General features: G+C 36.2%; 2 protein-coding genes across 4 annotated transcripts in view; one reads left to right on the forward strand and one right to left on the reverse strand.

Annotated features, from left to right (window-relative positions):
• Positions 1 to 22,448, forward strand: part of RhoGEF3 (Rho guanine nucleotide exchange factor 3) — a 135,169-nt gene that overhangs the window by 3,850 nt on the left and 108,871 nt on the right. For all 3 annotated transcript variants that reach the window (XM_076622369.1, XM_033338953.2, XM_033338954.2), the window contains one exon: positions 12,307 to 12,419. In XM_076622369.1, coding sequence (XP_076478484.1) covers positions 12,374 to 12,419 — 46 coding nt within the window. In that variant the 5' untranslated portion in view covers positions 12,307 to 12,373. The remainder of the gene's footprint in view (positions 1 to 12,306; positions 12,420 to 22,448) is intronic.
• LOC117159268 (venom acid phosphatase Acph-1) lies at positions 243 to 3,884 on the reverse strand. Its single transcript, XM_033338967.2, has 7 exons — positions 3,693 to 3,884; positions 3,360 to 3,467; positions 2,520 to 2,785; positions 2,237 to 2,393; positions 2,033 to 2,156; positions 1,732 to 1,946; positions 243 to 1,650 (listed from the first exon to the last, which is right to left on the reverse strand). The coding sequence occupies exons 1-7, from the start codon at positions 3,780 to 3,782 to the stop codon at positions 1,363 to 1,365; spliced, it is 1,248 nt and encodes a 415-aa protein (XP_033194858.1). The 5' UTR covers positions 3,783 to 3,884; the 3' UTR covers positions 243 to 1,362.

Below are 22,448 nucleotides of genomic sequence, written 5' to 3' on the forward strand. Positions count from 1 at the left end.
GAAAAACTAGTGTCAAAAAATAGGAAATGTACTTTTTATTAATTTTAGCGTTCATCAATTGCACTTTATGCTAATAACGAGAACTCGTATTTCCACTATCATTATTACATTATCACAGTCACGGAAAATGTCAATCTAAACTGATAAATATTTCGCTAGATCTACTCTAGGTTAAATAAAGGTTTTTGAACTTTTAACCTGGATGAAAATAGGAGAATCAAGTCGTCAACTTGCAAATCGAATCTGCTCTCATTTCGTGTCTGCCAAACACTCTTCTTTATTCAGTTACGGGAATATTGGCACTGCTGTGATCTGTGTGGACTGTATTTTTAATCTATACATGTACCGGTTTAGAGAATCAAACGTATTTTTTCTAAAATATAATACTTTGATTTTCAAATAGTACACACTACCGACATTCATGTATGTTCAAGTATCTATATAATTTGAAATGTTTTATATTTGTCGGAGATGGAAGGACAGTGGGATTTTCCGTCGGGAATGCTGGGAAATACCCCCCATTACCATAGTCAAGATTTTTATGTTTAAGCAATAAAAATAAGGAAAATAACTTTTAATGTTTCAACCTGGCTTTACGACAATGGGTTCAGGTTTAAGGTAACATAACGGGTCACCAGACGTAGCCACGGTCACGGGAGGGCCGCGTACCTGACAGAGGTACGGAATGATTTTATGACTCTCCTTAAAAACAAGGATTAACCCGAGGGGACAGGAGTATATAAGGGCAGTTTCATCTGGATTGGGAGGGTTTTTAGTTAGTTAGTCGTTGGACGAATTGCCGAGTGAGTTACGCTGATACTGGTCATCCCGTGGACCGTGGATTCGTTATCGAACCTGAATTCGTTGTCACCATCATCTCGAACATCCTATTGCCATTACTCATAGCCTCTTGTAGTGTCCACATTCGTACTGATAAATATTAGCTACATCCGCGACGGTAAAGTAAAGGTTCATAGAACACCCCAAAATGCCAACCTGACTCCGACATATTTATATATAGCTATATACACACAACATAAACAAGAATTTTTAATACACCTTAATGAAGAAGGAAAAGATATCTATATGACTGTAGTGTTAATAATCCTGACTAGAGATTACAACAATATTGCAATTGTCTAATTTAATACTTTATGGAGCATCTACATATAAGTATTACTATTCTAATAGCAACATCTTATGATACTGGTATTAAAAGAATCTACTAATACAAACATAAATCTCTCTTAGCAGTATTCAAATACTTTTACTAGCTATCTCAATTCAAAGACGCAAAACATCATATCAACATTTTCCAAACGCTAACAATATTATTGCAATCCTTGATCTACCTTCGTAAAATTAATGATAAACATTAACGATGGCATTACGTAGAATTGAAATAGTAAGGAACAAAGAAGATATTACGTAATACCAGGTTTTTCCTACAGCTAAACTCGAGCCTGAGGTATATACTTGTTCGCTATTGCTTGAGATTTTTATATTCTCAGTAGGGTGACAATGATATTCATCGTCGCTTGGTAACACATCCTTTACGATGGCAAAAAAGTTTTCTAAGGGACATAGTTCTGTGCAACCAGGAATCGTTTCGATCATAAGCTGTTCGGAAACTCCAGTCCAGTGTAAAACCTAGCAACGAAGTAATAAAAGTAATTATTAATAAATACATTTTTAATGTAACATTCTGTATTTTATGGACGAAATATTTACCCGAACGTAATAATTCCCTTTCTTATCGCGTAGCGTTTCCAGAATGAGAGTAGCACCGTATGCAGGAACAATGGGTTCGTCCAATTCCAAAGCTCTCGCAACTGCAGCGACGTTCATTTCGTGCGCTGAGAAAAGGAACGCTTTTCTATCGTACGGTTCTAATTTGCCCGCTTTGTACGTCTTAATATCTTCTACCATTTTACGTATTAACAAACCTGTAAAAAGAAAGTACAAGAATGATTAACGTATCTTTCGCGTGATATTAACAATGTTCCACGTAAAAAAATTAGTATCCTTGTACCTCCATTCAAACGCTTCAGCGTTCTTGTGTATGATCTGAGTCTAAAGTCTAGCGCGATTATCTCCTTCATCGGAGTAGGATAAACTGATTTGGTCCATTCTGGCAGAGTCAGGTTTTGAGATGCCTGCAAATCAATGTTTTTCAACTATCTAATCCTTTCAAAAATCTATATTCAATACATGTACAGTATGAAAGTAACGTCACCTGTTCTTTTAACAAATTATAAAGATAAGTAACAGCGGATGTCGTGTTGATGGCCTTCCCGGTCCTCTGGGTCAAATAATTCATTATAGGTTTATACTTGCTCATTAAATCCCGCGCTTTGCTTTGTCGCAGGAATTTACTGTATTCTTCTCTGTATCTTGAGTCACAAACGATAAAGATACATAATTATACTGAAATATCAAGAGCTGTCAGGTGTTCTTACGATCCTATTTTTCACGAGTAATTCGCATCTCATAATAAAGATAGACACGAAAAGAATTACCTGGGGCAATGATGCGGAAATAGAAGATTGTCAGTCTCATAAGGCTCGAAGAACGAGAATACCGGAATCCAAGGTAGATTCGGATTCCAGGTTTGCTTCTCCGAGGGTGGGAATAATCCAGCTAGAACTAGCTCCAGAGACAACTGAGTTCTTGGAATATGAGTCGATTGGGCATAGATCTTCTCTGGCCAGTAATCTGGCCCGAAATATTGATCGTAACGTTCACGGAGCATTGTCCCAATCCTGTATTCTCGCAGCTTGCCTCGCTGTATACATAGTTTCACGAAACAATTATCGTTTGTGTTTGCCGGTATGTGTCGTTAATGACTTCGTAATTGTTTCGTAATAGATAATGATTACTTTCTTTATCACTGTCTTGTGGAAATAACGTTGAAACGTTGGAAGAGACGTTTTAGAAAACGTGATCTTACAGAGTTACTGTGCGCCATTAAAAAATTGAGAAGATTAAAAATCAAATATTTTTACATCTTACTATGGTAGAAAAATATGTAGTATGAAATTACACGCGAGAAGAATGTCTCGAGTTCGTCCAAAGTTTTGAATAACCACTTGCAAAGACAAAATTCTTTGATCGTACTTCCAAGGATTTCTTGGAACTCGCAAAATACTTTATTAAACCACACCTTAGTATTGACATGGTATATGAGATTTAGATTCGTATCTAGGTTATAAAGATCTACCAGATGTGATTATATTGAAATGTATAAGGATAAGATCATAATCGATATTTATAGTTGTGAACTATGTTATAGATAATATACATTGACTTTTAATTATTCCATTATTGACTATTAATTATTACATAAATTTTTTACTTACGTTCGTTAAATCTCCATCACCCATTGGATGGTACGAGTAGTCGCGATAAGGATCGTTAGGATAGTTTTGATATTCCCGCTGTGGTACCTTATCACCGTGTCGAAACACCTTAAAAAACACATTTTGGCATTAATTTAAAATTACTTTACACTAATAATAATTCAAAATAATCACCGACTATTTTACACATTACTAGATAAATGACTATACACTTTCACTTCAAGTTATCTAGGAAAAGAGGTTATATCCGTTTGAAAGATCACAACTATTTGCATACGGTTGTAAAATCATAAAACGATTGCAAAATCTTTCGATAACGAAATGATTATTTACCACGTGTAACAGTTGTAAATCCAAATTACAGTTGACCATGGTGACGAACAAAATAAAGTTAAAAAGAACTACCAAAAAATCGAATAACATGTTTTATTCTGTTACCGCCGGTTGGATAACGATGCGGGAAACGACGGGTACGTCCGGAATGTACAATTTCTCCGCACGATCTACGAAGAAGTATATATTCTTGCTCGTGCTTAACTAAAACAACTCTTTGGGTGGGGGTGGATAAGGAACATAGGCGAACAGGTTTGCAGTTCTCTTGATTTTTATCGTGGGTTCCCCGTTTTTGCTCGTTACGTTGATCCTTTTCCTGCTGCCAACTCGCGATCGTGGTGCTCTTCGAAGGCCAAGTACTTAAAGAATGGGTCTTCTGGCGGGAACTGTTCCTTCTCTAGGTGACTAAAGTTCAATATCATGTCGTCGAGAAAGTTATATGTCATCGTTAAATAAAGATTACTCTCAATTGCCTTGAAGGTATCCTATATAACCATGTGGTTTCTTGCAATCGAATCTTATACTTTGGTACTTTCGTTGACTATTCTCTGTTGCTTAATCTAAGATTGGAACTTCTAAAAAAGGAGAGGAGAAAGTAAGCAAAGGTTGAATTTAGTGTTAGGCAATCCGTTCTCGAATATGTAAATAATTAAGAGTATTTTAGGAGGTAGCAGACCTTTCTTAATACATCTCAGAGTTGTAAATACTCATACTATAATACATCAGAAAAATTAGAAAATGAGATTTATATATTCAATCTTAATGGAAGTGACTCAAACAGATTAAATTTTTATGTAAACGACATAAAGCATATAATATGCATATAATAAGCATATAATATCTAAATGTTGATTGATTCGTAATTTGTCGCATTGTCGTAATTACGCGGAGTAACCTGTAGAAGGAGAATGTAATCCATAAAGGGGAAATATATTACATAATTAATTGTAATTTATCAATATAGTAGTATGCATATAAAGATTATGAAACACTTTCCTGCTTAATTTAATTTATTTTTCCTGAGAATTTGATATTAAAGTTCCTACATCGTACTAAGAATTTTCCTCTACTTGCTATTCGAGTTTATTTATTTTTATTTTCTGTTGAAATAGCTTTTTACATAAACAAAAGTATATGGGGATTTACGAGGAAAAAATTTAACTACTTGTAGAAAATTCCAGTATCTAATTGAAGTACTTATACGACACTCTAAATATAAAATAAGGACACGAATAAAACTTATCCCTGAAATGAATACTTTTCAGACGAATAACTAGTCAGTTTTGTGTTTCGTTAATAAATTCGCCAAGATGTTGAGACGTTTATAGCCGTGTTGAAAAAGAAACAAATGACCATTCGTAATCATATACAGGTTGCAGTTTCGTAAGACTTCAATAGTCACCACAAGTGCTCGCTAGTTTATCAAGGATAAGTCAACTTGATTGTTATCGATAACCTCTATTTGAATGAAACATAGTTCCAGAGGCTGGTACATTGGCTATTCGTCTCATTGCATTCTCAACCTGGGTGTTATAGATGCATACATTCGATTGCAGATACAAATTGTTCTAAGAACTTTGATAGTTTAGGTACTATTTCCGAACAGAGAGATCGAAGCATTAATGCTATCTCTATACTATCTTTGATGGAGAAAATCCCGAAACGTTTATTTTGTACTTTGTACGTTTGAATACCAATACATGACGATCAATATTAATGAGTTAACAGATGACCATTAATATAGATACACATGTATAGGAGGAAATTTCATACGAATTACGATCATCGGTAGTTGTATATTTGTTCATTTTACATGGATATTATTAACTACATAGATTAGTCATATCGCTTTAAGTGCCATCTGACGTCTCACGGAATTTCTGGTTTACCAATTCCGTCACGCTTGTCCATCTAGTTTTTCCTTTTACGATTCGATTCTGGGAATAAAGGAACTTAGTTTATACCTGAATGTAGACGAACCGTACACAAAAAATTTCAACGATAATACGATGATAAAACAATTCGCTTCGAGGAGTTAAAGAAGGAAACGAAGGTTGCAGCTGTTACGTCGCGTGAAACGGTCCGCACGACGTCACTAGTTACCTGGCCGCTAAGGATCTGCACCGCTATTCAAACCCCCAATAAACCTAAGGACCCACTATAAACTTAGGTTTGTAGTTTTGGCATTCATGACTAAATCCTATTAACCTTGAAGGAATTGTTGTTCCTGTAGGTGTTATCGGTTTGTGGATGGAACAGTCCTTAGGTTTATTATGCGTTCGTACTAATTACGGAGAAAACAGTTAGGGACTTAATGCAAAAGGCAAATGTTTAACTAACGGAAAACCCGGGTTTTTCCATTAAACAATGACGTCAACTAGTAACATTGGTAGGAGGTTCCATCCCCTCTCGTCACTCATTAACATTGACCTAAACCAATGGACATCGCAGATCGTTGCCCTCACTCTACTCACGAAAAGTGTGAGCAACGAATCCACGTTCTTAATTCAAAAGGAACACCCACACCGAGCTTTCTTCCGTAATACTATGAGAACGCACTTCCCTATTAATACGATACTCATACAGATACTCATACAATCAGTCAACTACTTCTTCTACACCGCTGGAAAAGTCAACTACTTATTCTACAAAGTCTAAATCTAAGCACGAAAAGTCAACTTTACTTATTATACAAAGCTAGAGGAGTCTAACTCACATCAACTATCTAAGTCGGTTCTCGGGATTACCGAACATTCACTTCCTCTATTATCCTAAGTATCCTCTAGTGCTACGTCCACTAACATACTACATTCAACTATAAGAGCCTTGCTCTATTGTGCATATCTATTTTATCTTCGTGCGACAAGTTGTCATCTACGATTTATACCTACTCAACAGTGTAACTTAAGTGTCGGAAATAAAAACCTTATAACCCTGTAAACCACAGTGTTATACTAACTGAGTCACCGCTATTATCTTAACGGAAATCAGGGGATCGATCAACTCGTGGTGTCGATTATTATAATTGTAACGAGAATTTACGTCTCCGCGATTGGTCGAAAGTACAGCAGCTTTATTCGATGTATATTATACCTCAAAGAAAATAACTCGATTGTACCGTAAGAGACGTTAACTCAATTTCTACAAAGTCGACATTCGTATTTTTACTGTGTAAAGGATCGTAAATACAAATAATTTCCATCACTTTTTTAAATGTATACTATGATTCACGTACATCGTGATGATATCGACTTCCTCTTAATGGCTTCTGTTAATGAATGGTTTTGTTTAATCACCGTCATATTGCACGTATACACTGATAGAGCGGACAAAAAACAGTGAGTTGACATTATATGAGTGTTCGGAAGGGAAACATTAATTATCCGCGGTTTAATGTAAACAGAACTCGTTCGACATCTTTCGTTCCACGTAAAACGTTGTGGAAAATATAACGAGATTATAAGCAAGATATAAACTATTTATGGACGATGGATTTTACACTCCACTTCAACTTTATTTAATCGAAAATCGTCGATGCCGGTTCAAGTACGATGCGGTATAGGTTACATCTTTTTTTAAATCTTCGTCGCATTAAAATAATTCCTTACTGTATATACTTCTTAATATTTTGTTTTTATCCCGTAACACCTTATCGTATCACCGAATATTATGCCTTCGTTCAGAATTCTGATGGGAGATCCCCATTCAAACCGTTCAATTTTCAATATTAAATATCGAAAAACATTATTACTAAATTCTAAATAACTGCGATGGATTTCCTGTTTAAGATAAAATGACGATTTAACAGCGAACGTGTAGTTTATTCATTTTATTCGTTTGAAGAACGTGAAACAAGTAACAATGACGGATAGCTCTTCATATAAGCAGTATCGTACCTGTTCTTACGGTGTTGATGCGCAATGATACACGTCATGAGAACGTAGGCGAAGAAAAATTATCGCAATAATGCATCATAGATAGAACAAGTTGTGGGCGTGTCCTGAATAAAATTTACCGATACACATCTCTGTTTTATTGCAGACATGCATATTAAAGGGTTGAAAAAATGAGATAACCTGATCTTGAAAGACCATAATGTCTAACAACTGTGCGCTGCATCCTTAATACATTTTTAAAAAGATCCTCGCTGCCATGAGAGTCGACGTCGTTCGTTTCTTTTTGCATAGCGAATCCTTACTGTGTGAAAAGGTTTCATAAAATTTTATGTAAAGAAAATAACGACGCGGGTATGTGTATTAAAACTGAACTCACCGGTATTCCTTCTCGCAATCACGTGTGTATGCGTTCGCCCGGTTTTATGTATCTCGAGCCTGACGTAGCAAGATTATTGCTAAATTTATGAAGTCTTCATAAAAAAGCGGGCGTGAATAGATGGTTAATAGTATTTGTTTCTTGGTACCTTTTACGCGGTATAAGTTAAACGACGCGTACAGTAAAGAACTTTAATGATGCACTTTTTAATTTATAAAATGAAATGGATAGCGCGATTTAAATAAGTACTTGTCACGTGATAAGCGGATTCGGTTTTTTAAATTTAATATGCGATTCTTATTAAGATCCACTTCTGAAAATCGGGTCATTCACGCGAGATATATTCTTTTTTTTACGACGTATGTATTTATAAATATGTTGCATTTCGCGATTACGGTGACAAGAGATATGGAATCGATTTTATTTATTTTAATCAGTTTTAATTTCGCACGTCATTACGTCGAAGAGTGGTTCTGCGAAGTTGATGAAATATAGCGTTCATCTGGGAAATACATATTTCAAACAGCTATCGCTGCTTAACTCTGTACGTTTGTCGATCTCGAGATATCGTGTATCGCGTCACGTTATGCAAAAAGCTCCGTTAGATTGTAACAATCCATTGCAAGTTGACGTTCGATATTATCCGCTTCTCACGCCTTCTCTCTCTTCTTCTCTTTTTCCCTCTATTTCGCAATTCGTTCTAGTCACGTTCGTTTTTTTTCTCTCTTCTTGAAAATCCATTTCAACGACTGGACTTTTTATCCTTCGAAGCATCTCTGGACCGACGCGATGTATCGGCTATTCGATTCCATGTTCAAGGCTATGGTAACCTTGAGTCGGATCTTTCCGTACAACTATCGTCACATTCCTACATACGCAAGATACGCAAGCATGATTTGAATTCTTCGTACGATTTGGTCAGTTTATTTTGTGAAATTAATTTCTCTTTGATTCATTTTATTATCTGTTTTCGTATCGGCGTGTTGCAATTTTAAAATATAAATTTTGTACTTATTTTTTTTTTATGAAGATTCAAGGATACTCTGAGCTATGTAATTGCGAGGAATGAATTATATTAACGTTTGTTTAATCATGCAAGAGAACGTATAATTTAACCGGATCTTAAACGTGTAAATTCTTAATCTAACATGCTTGCATCTGTGAACGAGTACAAAAGTGTGAGTAGAACAGAAGAAAAAATTATTAAAATACCAGGTACGCAATATGTTACAATCCTTTGAAACATAAAATCCACATATATCATGTTCCTGTCGTAAAAATTGAACAGCCTTCGCTGTAATACGATAATCGCTTTTATCACTTCTGACTATAACTTTAAAAATTACATGTTAAAATATGACGCTGCGTAATCAAGATAGTAAAGTATTTACCTTTAATTAACAACTTGAATACGTAGACATATATCAACGCTCTGTTTCATGAAAATGGTTTACACTTTCCCAACTATTTCAGATCAGAATTAACAAATCACTTAAATTTCATAAGTTTAATTTTTTCTTAAATATTCATCGTGTGATTACATTACTATAGTCTAAAGATTGAAGATAGATAATATGTAAGCGATAGAATCAGTTCATAGAGTGATTAAAGACAATTACGTGTTACTTGTAGCTTTGCGAATAATGCTCATTAATTTACCATTCTTACGATTCAGAAGTCTCAGTTTCATCAATATTTTATAATATGTCTGACGGTTAGTGAAATATCCTTAGATCGTTTCAATATTTAACGCTATTGTTCACATCGAGGTTTACACTGATACCCGAAATTGCATTCAAGGATATATTCTACATGTACATGAATTTTAATTTGACTACAGACACAAGCTCATCGTTTGTATGAGATACATGGAGAAACTCCCACTATTACGTACAGAATTAATAATGGATGCAGACTGCAAGGCAACAGAGTCACAAATTAGGCGAGCCTCTTATCGTGAATGTACAGCCACGTATGTCGCTTTTATAATCCACAATCACTCACGCATTATAATTTTTAATAAGCAAAGTAACATTGAGCGAGAAATACATTTGCCTTTATTAAATAGTTCAACCTGATTAAAATGCAGATATACCAAGACACATCTTGCTCGAGTGAGTTTACGAGAACTACAAGTTTGTTGTAACATCGTCCAAGCTGTTGTATCGTTGATCGTTAATGTTCTTCACAATTTAGATTGGCAGAATATGATTCTGCAAATATTTTTGTACACTGCTTGGCTTGTCAAATATCTAAATGTAGAAACGCGGGGAAAAAGAGCGGAAGGACACCTCGATAGAACTGCATCGTTGTTAGATACTGCAACTGCAGTTGCCGTTGTAGCCTGACTGCAGACTGAGAAGAGAAATCCGATATTGTGGAATTGAATAACGTATCGACAGACGTCGTAGGGTGCGAAGGCACGTTCTGGAACAACTTCCTTCTGCAGAAACGACAGTAGATCTGTGGGAAATCGACCGAGTCGATTCGACCGCTTTGGCACCGAATCCTTAATGTAATTCTTCAATTTTCGTTCCCTTCCTTTTTTAGTATCTCTTCATCTACAACTCTCATTCGTTTCGAAGGAGAAAGTTTTTCGAAACTTGTAATACTAGCATAAGCATCACGGTGAAATTACTGATAGATCTAAGCGAAGGAGAGAAAGGCGTGATAATTATTGAAATATTTTAAACTACGTTTATTATCTGTGTGTGTTGATAATAAGAAATAATCAAAATATAAAACGTAGCCAGCATCGCAGATAAACAAAGGGACGTACTACTTGAAGAGATACGGGGAGTGATAAATGATTAAAACTATAAGAGCATATACAGATGCGTATCAAAATCATTATCGTACTTTTATGAAAAAGTGATATAAAATTGCGTATTCGTAACTTTTATCTGAGGATAAGATAGATATACGCGAATGATATAGGTCACCGGAAGTTCGGGTAAATTACCCAGCATACAAACGAGCTTATGTTCCAGGACACGAACGAAGTTAGACCTTGGACTAGTAACCCACATAATGCGCACTGAGGTAACACCACTGTCCTTCGAATATCGATAATGCCCGCACACTTCGCCCAGTATTCTTTATCCTTCAAATTTTGTCGATTTACAGTTTATATTTTTACAATAGGGTGACCTACCAGGATAATATTTATCTTATAATACACGAGATATCCTACATTTTGTACTCGGAAACATTTTTTTATTAACACATATCAGATAGGAAGCACTGGGGTGAATATGTATAGGAAAGTTCATTACATTAAATGTATCCTTTTGCGAGGTACCAACATACATCCTATAAAATGACACGAATTTCATAGCGGATGATCTTTAGGGTCGCATGAACTCGTACTTTATGACACGTGGTTTGTCCTATTAACTACAAACGCGTGTACTGGAAACTTTTGATCGTGATATCATAAGAATCATCCTGGACGACTTTAAGATCGTGGAACACCGAATCCCTGACTCCGAAATGAAGGGACACGCCTTGAATTTTACCAAGGTCACAGGACTATGAACTCTGTGACCCTGCGATTATAGGATTCGCCCCCAGTCCTCCTGAAGGCCATGAACCAATGACATCCCTGACCCAGGATCGCAAAACTCCTAAAATATCCTGTGTTCGTAGAACTCTAAGGCTGCTGCAAGATCTACTACGGTATAACTGTAAATTATAAACACCGAGACTCTGAGTGTTATCTTGAATTACACAATATCTTGAATTCACAATTGTAGTGTCCGATCTTAGGCTCCACCTGTACCAGTTCTACCTGGATTCTTGAATTTAGCTTAGAACTGTGAAGCGTAGTTTGGATAATTTCTGAATTCTTAGATCCATTCTAGATCTGTGTAGAGTTATGAGAAACGTTGTGGATAACTTGGATCTTTGAATCCCTTTTAAAGTTAGTCTAAAATTGAAAGATATGTTATGGACCACCTCTGGATCTTTGGATCTACGCTGAACCAATTCATTATGAGATATGCTTAGACTACTCTTAGGTTTTTGGATTCTTTAGATTACTGTCGAATTCTTTGATCCAGCTTACGTAACTCTACCAGTGAGAAATACACACTGGATCACTCTTGGAACCTTAAATCCATCCAAGATCAGCTCGGACGATCGGTACAGGAGACGAGATCCCACGATTCAGGTAGTTTGGCGTAGTTCCTATTACATGGGCGCCAATGTTATTACTCTGGTCATGTCCAATAATTTTAGGATATTTAGAGCTATTTTTGTCCTTCAAATTTCTCTTACATATATGTATGTATTAGTAATGAATTACAAAGAATAAGTAACATTTTTAATCTTCTTGTTCCAGGTTGAAGGTGACATTCATTATTCCATAAAAATAGTTGGAGCTGACAGTTTTATCACAAGACTTTTTTATGGTCTCAACATTTTTACTTTGTGGTGGAACGGACAAGGATGAAGGTGAGTTCTTTGTTGTTGGATGGTTATTTACGTTGACATAAATGTAGAAATATTTTATTTACTTCTAGAATTTTGTTTACGCAGAGCTTTATGTATTTAATCATCCTTATTTACATACATATTGTTCTTTGGCTAATTAAGTATAACGTATTAGAATCTTTAATTTCTTATGTATATGCGGTATATCAGACAGCTGTGTTTATTTTTACTTTTTTCTTTTGTACATTGAATTTTTTTTCACGCTCCGTTAAATCGAACCTCCTAGTTATTTCTCAATTGAGTCCGAGGACCTAGTGGAGCGTGTCACATCCAGCAGGCTGAATTCCATTAACACTGGTGCATTCAGTCTCGATTCCAGATTAAATAGAGTTTATTTTATAAGAAACGGGGACATGTACACACTAACGTGTAATCCACGCGTAGATAGTAGGCAGACAGATAGATCGTCTATTTATGCTTAAAACTATTTCCTGTTAGGATTAAAGTAGCTAATTGATGATATCGTAAAATTGTAGCAGAGAAAGTTCAGTTTTGTAAATAGAAATTCATACCAAAATGCAAGAAATTTAGCAATATCTCAATATATCGTAGATGATTTTCTTTTCGAAAGATGTTTCTCATCGATTTGCAGATCGATTTTATAATTTTTTTTTTGTATTATTCATAGGTAACCCTAATTGTATTTCGAACAATATCTTCCGATACTATATTTTAAGATATTTGTATAGCTGATATACATATTCGAGCTTCTCTCGAAATGCATACGTTGGCAGCGTTATTTTTATTCGTTTTTGGTAGCCTAGAAGTTGACATGAAAGGCGATCGTTCAAAAATTGATGAGACCACAGTATCTTGAACAGTAAATTCAATGTTCATAAACGTGAGCAAGGAAGTGTTCGATAATGGCAGCAGCGAAAACTGTCGAAAGGAATTGAAGAAGACGGCGAACGACTTTTCTCTGAATCGTTGAAAAATGATAGCGTACGTTTTTATTGCTTTAGGGGAGATCTTACCTCGAGAGGTATCATGGTTTGTAATAGCTCTCCCACTTTGTTACTTCGTTTTATCTCAATAATTAATGGTAGCAGAGACGGTAAATGAATTTTGAAGCTACATTGGGAACTTTCATTTCTCGCAGCTGTCTGTTAATGAAGTTTCGCAATGTCACTATAATTATCATTGAATTCGGGGAGAGGAAATATTGGGGGAATTTGAATGTACCGAGGAAGGATCACTAAACTATTACCTTCATATTAATTTTCTTTTTTGGGAAACATCTTTCCGTCACGCGGGCAAATGTTACACGAAAGCTTAAAGAAAAGTCGAGGAAGTTTCCTTGCAAATTGACCGGGAGCTGCATGAAAGCTACACCGCTGTAAATGAAATCTCTGAAATCAAAATTATTAATAAGGACTGCGTTTGACGTCCCTCTTTAACTCTTTTCTCTCTCTCTCTCTCTCTCTCTCTCTCTCTGTCTGTCTCTCTCGGTTGTAGCGTGTAGAGGATGTGCATGATCGAAATTGAATAATTGCTAATAATAATTAAATTCTCTCCTCTACAGTATAGAGTTTCAGTATAAATTATCGAGCGAGTTCACCAAGACGTAATTTCGGTTTAAATTCAGTATAATTTCGGAAAAGCTCATGGAATTGAGTAATCACGCGAGACTGATGGGTTATTACGTAACTCATTCTAATAATGGGCCGGACTAAGACGATCGAACTTTGCATGACAAGTGACTGAAAAGGGGATCGTGGCCATTAAGCACAGTTGATAGTTCTCTAGGAGTTAATCGTCATAAACACAACTATCCGATACTCTAAAGTATCCTTCGTGAAAATTTACCTTGCGTTCATGATACTACGAAAATGGTCTGCGGCGTTTGTAAGTAATTTAGGGAAAAGCTGAAATATAATTCCCACTCATCTATGTATGTTTACATATTCTAAAATTAGGTCTTTCGATATACAATAGATAAATTCAACTGTGTCAAAGTTAATATATAACATTGTAGTCCTGATATATTAAAAAGTAGATTACATATATTTGTTTCTATTTAAAAAGTTAGAAGCATACCACGGATATAATGAGCTTGTTTGAAAAACACTTGAAACAGCTCCGGGAGTATACTGAAACATGTTTCACGAATTTATGAAATATGTAACGGTATATAAATAAAACATGAGAATAATTTATTTATGTCGATTTTGGTGTTACAAGTTGACGCATATTTACTGAAAATTTAAATAGATCCTTCTCTCGATAAAAATTAACGAACGAATAAGTGGAAAAATATAAAAATTGAGTGACTTCTCAATTTATCGATATAGAATAAACTTCCTTTCATTTGACTAATAAAAATTCTTTCATATATAAATCGTACTCGTGAATCACGATGAATCACAATGTATAATGGAGAAAGGAAATTTTACTTTATAAATAACAAAAAAGTACAATATTTATTCTTTTCTTTATATGCATACGTACATACAATAACAAATAGAAAGTTTAAAGTTAGAAAATTCAATATCTAAAAAGAGGGTCAATCTATGTACTGCTAAATATATGTAATCGTGAATACTGATCGAAAAGCTCGGTATTATAAATAGATACTATTCTAAAAATTGACGTTACTATATACGAGAACTCAATATATCTTTCGTCCAGTGACCCGACTCTTCTTGGCTTACGTAGTTGTAAGAGATATTTCAGATTAGTTCGAAGTTAGTCCTTCAAGAACAAACGGCCATTTCTCAAACTACAAGAGGGATTTTACGATTTTAGAAAAGATTTCAGAACCCCTTATGTTTCTGACTTTTATATCTTTATATACGGACTATACTTTACAAATCAGGTACGAATCAGTTGCAAATATTTAAAAGGAAATATCATTAAAGTTGGAATTAGTACCTTCTTGGAGTCTTTCCAACAAATTCACATTTGAGAAAATAGATTAAATCGAATGTGTAAGTTAGCAAAGAATTAGCATATCATAGTATACTATAGAAGTGTTAGAAGTCCGAAATTGAATTTTACTGATATAAATAACTTCACGTGAAAACTGGTTTAAAATTGATTTCTCTTATTTTAAATGCGTAAAATATTCAAGCGACCCGCTAAAATATTCAAATTAACGTCATGAGAAATGTGGATGTCACAGAATGCCGAGTGTACAAGTACTCCTATTATTATCATATGTACAAATATACATATATTTGTTGCTGAGGTGTATATGTACATAAGTGTATACCCTTCGTAGTGATTCGTCTATGGTTGTCTCGCTTCGAACAGCTTGAAGAAAGATTTTCATGGGATTTACAGTTTTCTGAATTTATCTGAATGCCCTTTGTACTCGCCCTTATCTCTATTTCCTGGTCTCCTCCGAAGAATATCCTTTTATCTTTTTACTTCAAAAAATGTTTCCTATCGCGATACTTCACAGGGTTTTACTCGCCGGAATACTTTTTATGAATCGCTATGGACACATGTATATACATATACATGTATCACAGTGTATGTTGTTTGTATTCTCGCGTGCGCAGTTGTACCTTAACAAAAATGCTGTACGTTATACCAGCGATAAAAGAAAATTGCACACGTTAGGTGGTTCAATTATCTCAACGATACGTGAAACCGTGTAATTTTTAATTCGGACACTTCAAACGAAATCACATTGCGATAAAGACAAAATATTTATTTGCGCGGAGATTGCATTATTTCATTTTTAGTTGTCAGATTCAACAATTGGGGTTTTAAGAGCATCAAGGACGAAATTGCAGACCCTTTGCGGAGATTGTTTAATTCTGAGAACCCTATCTCATTAAGGTCATCCTTTTGGGCGTAGATTTAATTAATTCCTGTGAGTTCTTGGTTGAGGTCGCAATGAAAAATTAAATTTCAACCATTTCCTTCCAGAGAACCTTTTCTATCGTTGCACGATACAGTTGTAAACTAATTAGATTAGATTAGATTAGATCGATTAAATTGAACGAATGATTCGGACTTTTCGTAAAGCGTGTCATCGTTACACGCTTTACATACATATGTAGTAACAAAGTTTCTTATCCGATATACATCTTTTAATTACACCGAGATAGTACCCGTCAGCATGCAGTAGTAAATTATTTCAAGTTGGCTTTTTTCATGTACAAAATCACTATAAGACTCTCTCCTTCCCTTTTCTCATTTCTAAGACCACCCATTATCGCGAGAAACTCGCTGGCGTAAGCGTTACTTCCTTTATTGCCAGGCCACAGATTGAGTAGCACTACTAGCATCAAGTAGAATCATCCGTCCACAATTGGCCACCAGCATTCCAAGGCTAAGTTATTGATTCTGAATTGTTTAATCTTTAATTTTCTTTCAGATAACAACTAAGTCTATTAATTGCGTATAAAATTTATATTACGATCTTTTAAACTATAAAATATAATTTATATCCTAAATACATGAATTTCGAGTATCTTCGTTGTATGTGTATCGTCATAGTTGGTAATTATTTTAATGATTTTTAACTAATATTATTATATGTACTTATTAGTTTACAAGATGTTCAGAAGGAAATATTCAAACTTCATCAAGATCGTAATCTTCAGGTTTCTTCCGGGATATCTTGTTGATGCTAAAGTTCGTCGACGCCACGTGGGTGTCAAAGTGCAAACTTCCTTCTAGTATATCTTCTAGTTTAACGAGTCTTCAAAACGGAAGCTCGTCCTTCTTGTCTACCAATACTTGTACAATATATTCTATCTTCAATAATCGTCGAAGTTTCGTTCTTCCACCGAAACTTCGTTGTCTTCGTTAAGTTAGCATAATCAGAATTATTTTGACCTATCTCTATCATGGGCGTACATGCTGTAAGATATATGCAGATGCAATGTCGAAAGAGACTTCTGAATCTCTTCATAAACTTTGAAAGATAAATAATGAATTACGAAGTAAGATACAAGTTAAATACTGCACCACGTTGTGTAGAGAACAGTTGTTTCTTCGTCTCTTTTCAATCATAAATTATCGTAAAATCGTGGTCTTCGATTCAACGTCAGTGCTTCGAAAAGATGGTAATTTCTCAAAAATTATAAACATTTATCGCTAATACTTTATATTTTGTCCTTAAAATAGTATAAGTAATTCCTTAATATAAAATGTCACACTTGAAAAGGGCGTGTCACGCATATTTGAGCTCATGCTCGGGTTTTTCTATTTGCGTCGATCATTTTACAATTAAGAGATTCGTTCAGTCTTATCTTATGCATCGGTTCCATCTAACGAACGCAAACATCTTCCAGGGGTCGATGTAGATTCCTGGTTCGTTCGTTAGCGAGAATGCCGACTGTTGGCCATTCCTGGCTTTGTAAAAGTCACTGACAAACGAGGGGATAGGGAAACGAATAAAAGATCGTATAATATGAAAGTGGAAGACTTCATTTCTCACGTTTTTTCCTGAAATCTTCCCACAAAATCGTGCATTCTATCGCAGGGCCGCTTCTTCCTTTTGGATAAGAATGTCTTCCTTTGAGCCACGTTTTTCTGAAGAAAGTTCTCTCATTTTCCACTGAACTCATTGTTGTTAGGTTGACTTCGTCTATAGAGCAGAATTAGGAACGTTTGAAAATTTTTTAATATAAGAAAAGCGATAAAAAGGAGGAACGAATTTTATCCATAAATGATACCCCGATGACGTACTCTGGCAAAAAACTGAGGATATTTTGTTTTGCATTGACAAACCCGCAGTTAGGTAATTAATAAGTCGAATGCGGAACATATTTAAGACCTTGGATGACTGAAAGCATATTCGCCGTTTATTGCAAACAAAAGAATGTAACCCCTTCATAAAGTCGCTAGGAGATCCCGGGTTCCGCAGTAACCAGGCCATGGAAGAAAGATCAACAGAAATGCGATCAATAAAAGAGTTGGAGAACACATAAAGGAATTTGAAAAGCAATTTTCGTCCTATTTTACAGCAGAATATTACATCTTAAGTGGGACAAAGAGACGGGGCAAACAAAAATGGTAACGACAATCCTGATAGTGCTATCTAACAATCACTGATATTCGCAATGGTGAAGATTATAGCTGGAAAAAAAACAAGTAAAATAAAGCGAAATAGTTCGCTTAAGCTGTAATTAAGTGAAGTAGAACAAAAGGGAAGAGAAAAAGTACGAGAGTTCCATGTAAAAAAGTCAAAAGCGACCGATAACAATAGATTACTAAATCAATGGGCCCGATAGTCAAGAAAGAGAGGCCGCATAGGCACCGTTATTGGTGAAACTTCGTCCATTTTTCTTGGTGGAAAAAAGACTGGCTGGTGGAGGAATAAAAAGAAAAGCTGAAAGAAAAACAAGTGGACAGGTGAGAATCAGAAGGGGTTAAAGTAGCAAGCAACGATGTTAGAACTATCCAGTAGACGTCGACGGTCTGTATGCTCCGGCCGCGGAGGCTGCGCGGAAAAATCGATAGCCAACGCCAACCGACGGCGTCGTCGTCGACGGCGGCGACGGTAGCTGTGGTGGCGGCGGTAGTGGTAGTAGTGGTGGTGGTGGAGGTAGTGGTAGTGGTGGTGGTTGCGAGTAGCGCGATAGAGACCGATGGTGCAGTCAACGTTGGGACCGGCAGCCCAAAAGACACACGCGGACCTCACGCGTTCTCTACCCCTTCCGTCGAGCACCCCCTTCTGACACCTCTTACCCTCGAACAGTCGTACGGCCCTGAAAGAACGTGCTGCGATTCGAACTGCTTTTTTTCTTTGGGGCACGCTCCAGTCCGCAGGCAAACGAACACAGAGAAGCCGTACATCGGCTATAGTGCTCGTTTACCGGACGTGTAGTGGGTGTGTGATAGAAATGTAATGCTAGTGACGCGACGTGACACGACGTAACGCGATCCACCGCGGTATGACGTTTCTTTAGTTCTTTCGTCATCGTTGCCTGTCTCCCTGCTGCGTACGGATCGCGTGTGAGCCGACGACAAACGCAATGTTGTGACGCGTGACACAGCGCACCGGTCCGACACGGCGTTTCAATGCTCAGGGACGTTGCCTCCGTTCCTTCGTATCCTCTTCTCGTGTACATCCGAGCATGGATGATAAATGTTCGAGTGAACGGTAAATGTCACCCGGGAGCCAAATTTATCGATCTGCGTACACGTATTAATGGATCAGTATGTGATAACTGTACGTTGGAAATCGGTATGGTTCTTGGAGAGAACGTTTCGCTATTCACCAGGATTCTCCATCTCCGCACCGTGTCAGAGGTTCTCGTAGAAATATGACGCTACCGCTACGCGCCTTTTTGAGGACAATGACCTCGTGCACCTTGCTTCCTTCCTAGTCTGGTCTGACTTCGTTGCTGGCTTAAGCGTTTTACTTTTTTTCCCTCGCTCCGTCTGCTTGAATAATGAACACGTCTTGAGACTTTATTTCGAAGCATTTCAGTTAGAAGATGTTGAACGAATAATTTTATTTTTTACCGTTGTTTCGCATTCTACAAGCATTATACGCAGTCTTGTTCACGTATCATGCGGATCTCGTTAGAAAAATTACGTATATAGCTTCTAATTCGTACCGTGACATTTACAACGAGAATTTTACGCGATATTTTCAACAACGTCACACAGTATACAACACTGAAGTCATTAGTAGCGTTCCAACTAGACCGAATGCGGTTTTTGCGGTACTTCAATTTCTATGGATATACGTATACAGCTTTATTTATAGTTCCCAATTTGTCGCATTGGAGCTAAATCTCTGTATAAGCGTACACAGTGATGCGTTATCGTTGAAATAAGATCACGTTTCCTTCTTACACCATTGTTTGCCTAATTCTTAGTACCACGCATTATGTGTAAGTAAATAAAAACTACCGAGACATTTCAATTTAACTATCCCGAATGTATACTTTATTCTTGTCCCGAATATCATTATTTAAGTAATCGTCAAATTGATCTTTTTCAGTCCACATTTAATTGGAAATTCTATTGTACCTTCTATAGTGATTTACTTCTCGGGCTGCACGAGTAGTATTAATCAGTGCAGTGGCTTATAACAATGCATTCCGACATGCATAACACTAAAAAATTCTCTTTTATGTTCTCCCCTTCTTCCATCATTCTTTTACTCTGTGTCACTTCTCTGCCTCAAGAGCAATCCTCTACTCTCGTCGAGTCTACTCCAGCGTATCCCTGTGTACCGCCTAACGTAAGAATGAATGGTTAAAGACATTACGAGTTGTAAGTTCTACACAATTATTATTTTTCCATTCTTACTTAACTATTTAGCTGCAAACACGAAACTTCGTTGTCATTCAGTCTTATTTCGAACCGTGTACGTTTCATTAAAATCATGTCCTCTGTTCTTGACGATTTATATAACGATCTACTTGTCATTTGCACATTTTATTTTTTTTACTTCTAATTTATTCGCAGACAACCGTGGTGATTTTCCAACAATCCTATAACAATCTGAGCAAATTATTCCCTTTGAGTCGGCTATGAAAGGTCGACATTTGGTATGCCGATACAAACGAGACACCTCTTTGATCACTAAATTGATTCGATAGAGTAGTGGTAATTAGCACGCAGATCTTAATTCACTTGTTATCGGTTACTTGCCCAACGAGAAGCGTTAGAATTTCAAATATTTCGAAGGCGACGATTTTATTTCTATAATAGGTAATTTTAGCGTTAACTGTTAATTTAATGCCTCAATAATTTATCTAATTACGTCGGATGCACAATTTGAATAATTTGAAGACGACGTTGCTTCTGTATTTTATCGTCCTGTAACGCTTTGACTTTCACTTTCTTCAGAAATTTTCTTCCTCCTATACTCCATCGTGTTTTCTTCGTCTCATATTTCGCAAATTATCTTCACCACGAAAGTGGTTACGATAAATTTTTTTCATTCTTCGCATATTTTCATCATTGGTTGTCGCTTCCGGTTACGTTACGCGAATGAACTGTCTCGAATTTACGATATATCTTTCTCTTTGTTTCCTCGTGATTGGTTGGAATGTTTCGAATAGTTTGTGGTCGGATCGTGGTGTAGAGTTTCTGGTATAGCGATCGCCATGCAAAACATAGTCTTGTCTATGCGACCCATATTTTGGAGAAAAAATATCGAGACGCGATAAATCGATAAAATGAATTTCATTTTGGTCACGACACAAATCCGGATATTATTCCTTGTCCGAACGAATAGTAGCTGTAAACTGTCACATAAAGCTAGTTGTATAAATCATTAAGAAGAGAGGGTATGATTTTAATAAAACGTGTATGTAAACTAATTTACATTTGAAGTATATTTATAACTGGAAACTCGTCTTTTTGCATCTCTTAGCGTATACTATATGTTTAGAAAACCACTTCATCGAGTTTGGTGTTCAACGTAAGTTACTCCGTCGAAGAATATCAAGTTTTAAGTTTATTTTGATCGATAACTCTTACGTATTTCCTGTATCTTCCTCGGATAAGTTGATTAACTATGCAAATTGATGAGATTTCATTTTTGTTGAAAACTCAATTTCATTTTCTTCGGTTTTCTTTTAACGTGCGCTTTTCCATCATTATAAGATACATATTAAACTGATGGACGACGTTGAAAGCACCATAAAATTTCCGTATTTCTGTTCCGAGCGCCCCTTTTTAATACGCTCTGTTATGATCTACAAAAAAGACACCGTGTTTTTACTGAGATTCTTCGTAATCTGTGTCCTTGTTGGTTACAGAAATAAATATATAAGGTTCGAAGGAAAGACTGTTATCCTCTCGTGTTTCGTAGAGTTTAGTGGGAAACCAAGTGTTCTAATGCGAAATAATGGTGGAATTGAAAAATTGGAGCTGGAAAAACGTGACAGTCAAGAACGGGAAATTTTTCGTTGGTTTTCCTGGGGTCGATACCTTGTTATCGGAAAGCACTAGTCATTTTGATAAAACGGTATGGCGGATATCGAGATAAATTACAAAACAGCGGCGCCGTCTCGACCGGTATGATTTTCGCAAAAACATATGGCGAGGTGTTTCATATTTGTTGCA

Source organism: Bombus vancouverensis, chromosome 10, assembly GCF_051014615.1.
Source record: "Bombus vancouverensis nearcticus chromosome 10, iyBomVanc1_principal, whole genome shotgun sequence".
In the NCBI taxonomy this organism is placed as follows: Eukaryota; Metazoa; Arthropoda; class Insecta; order Hymenoptera; family Apidae; genus Bombus; species Bombus vancouverensis.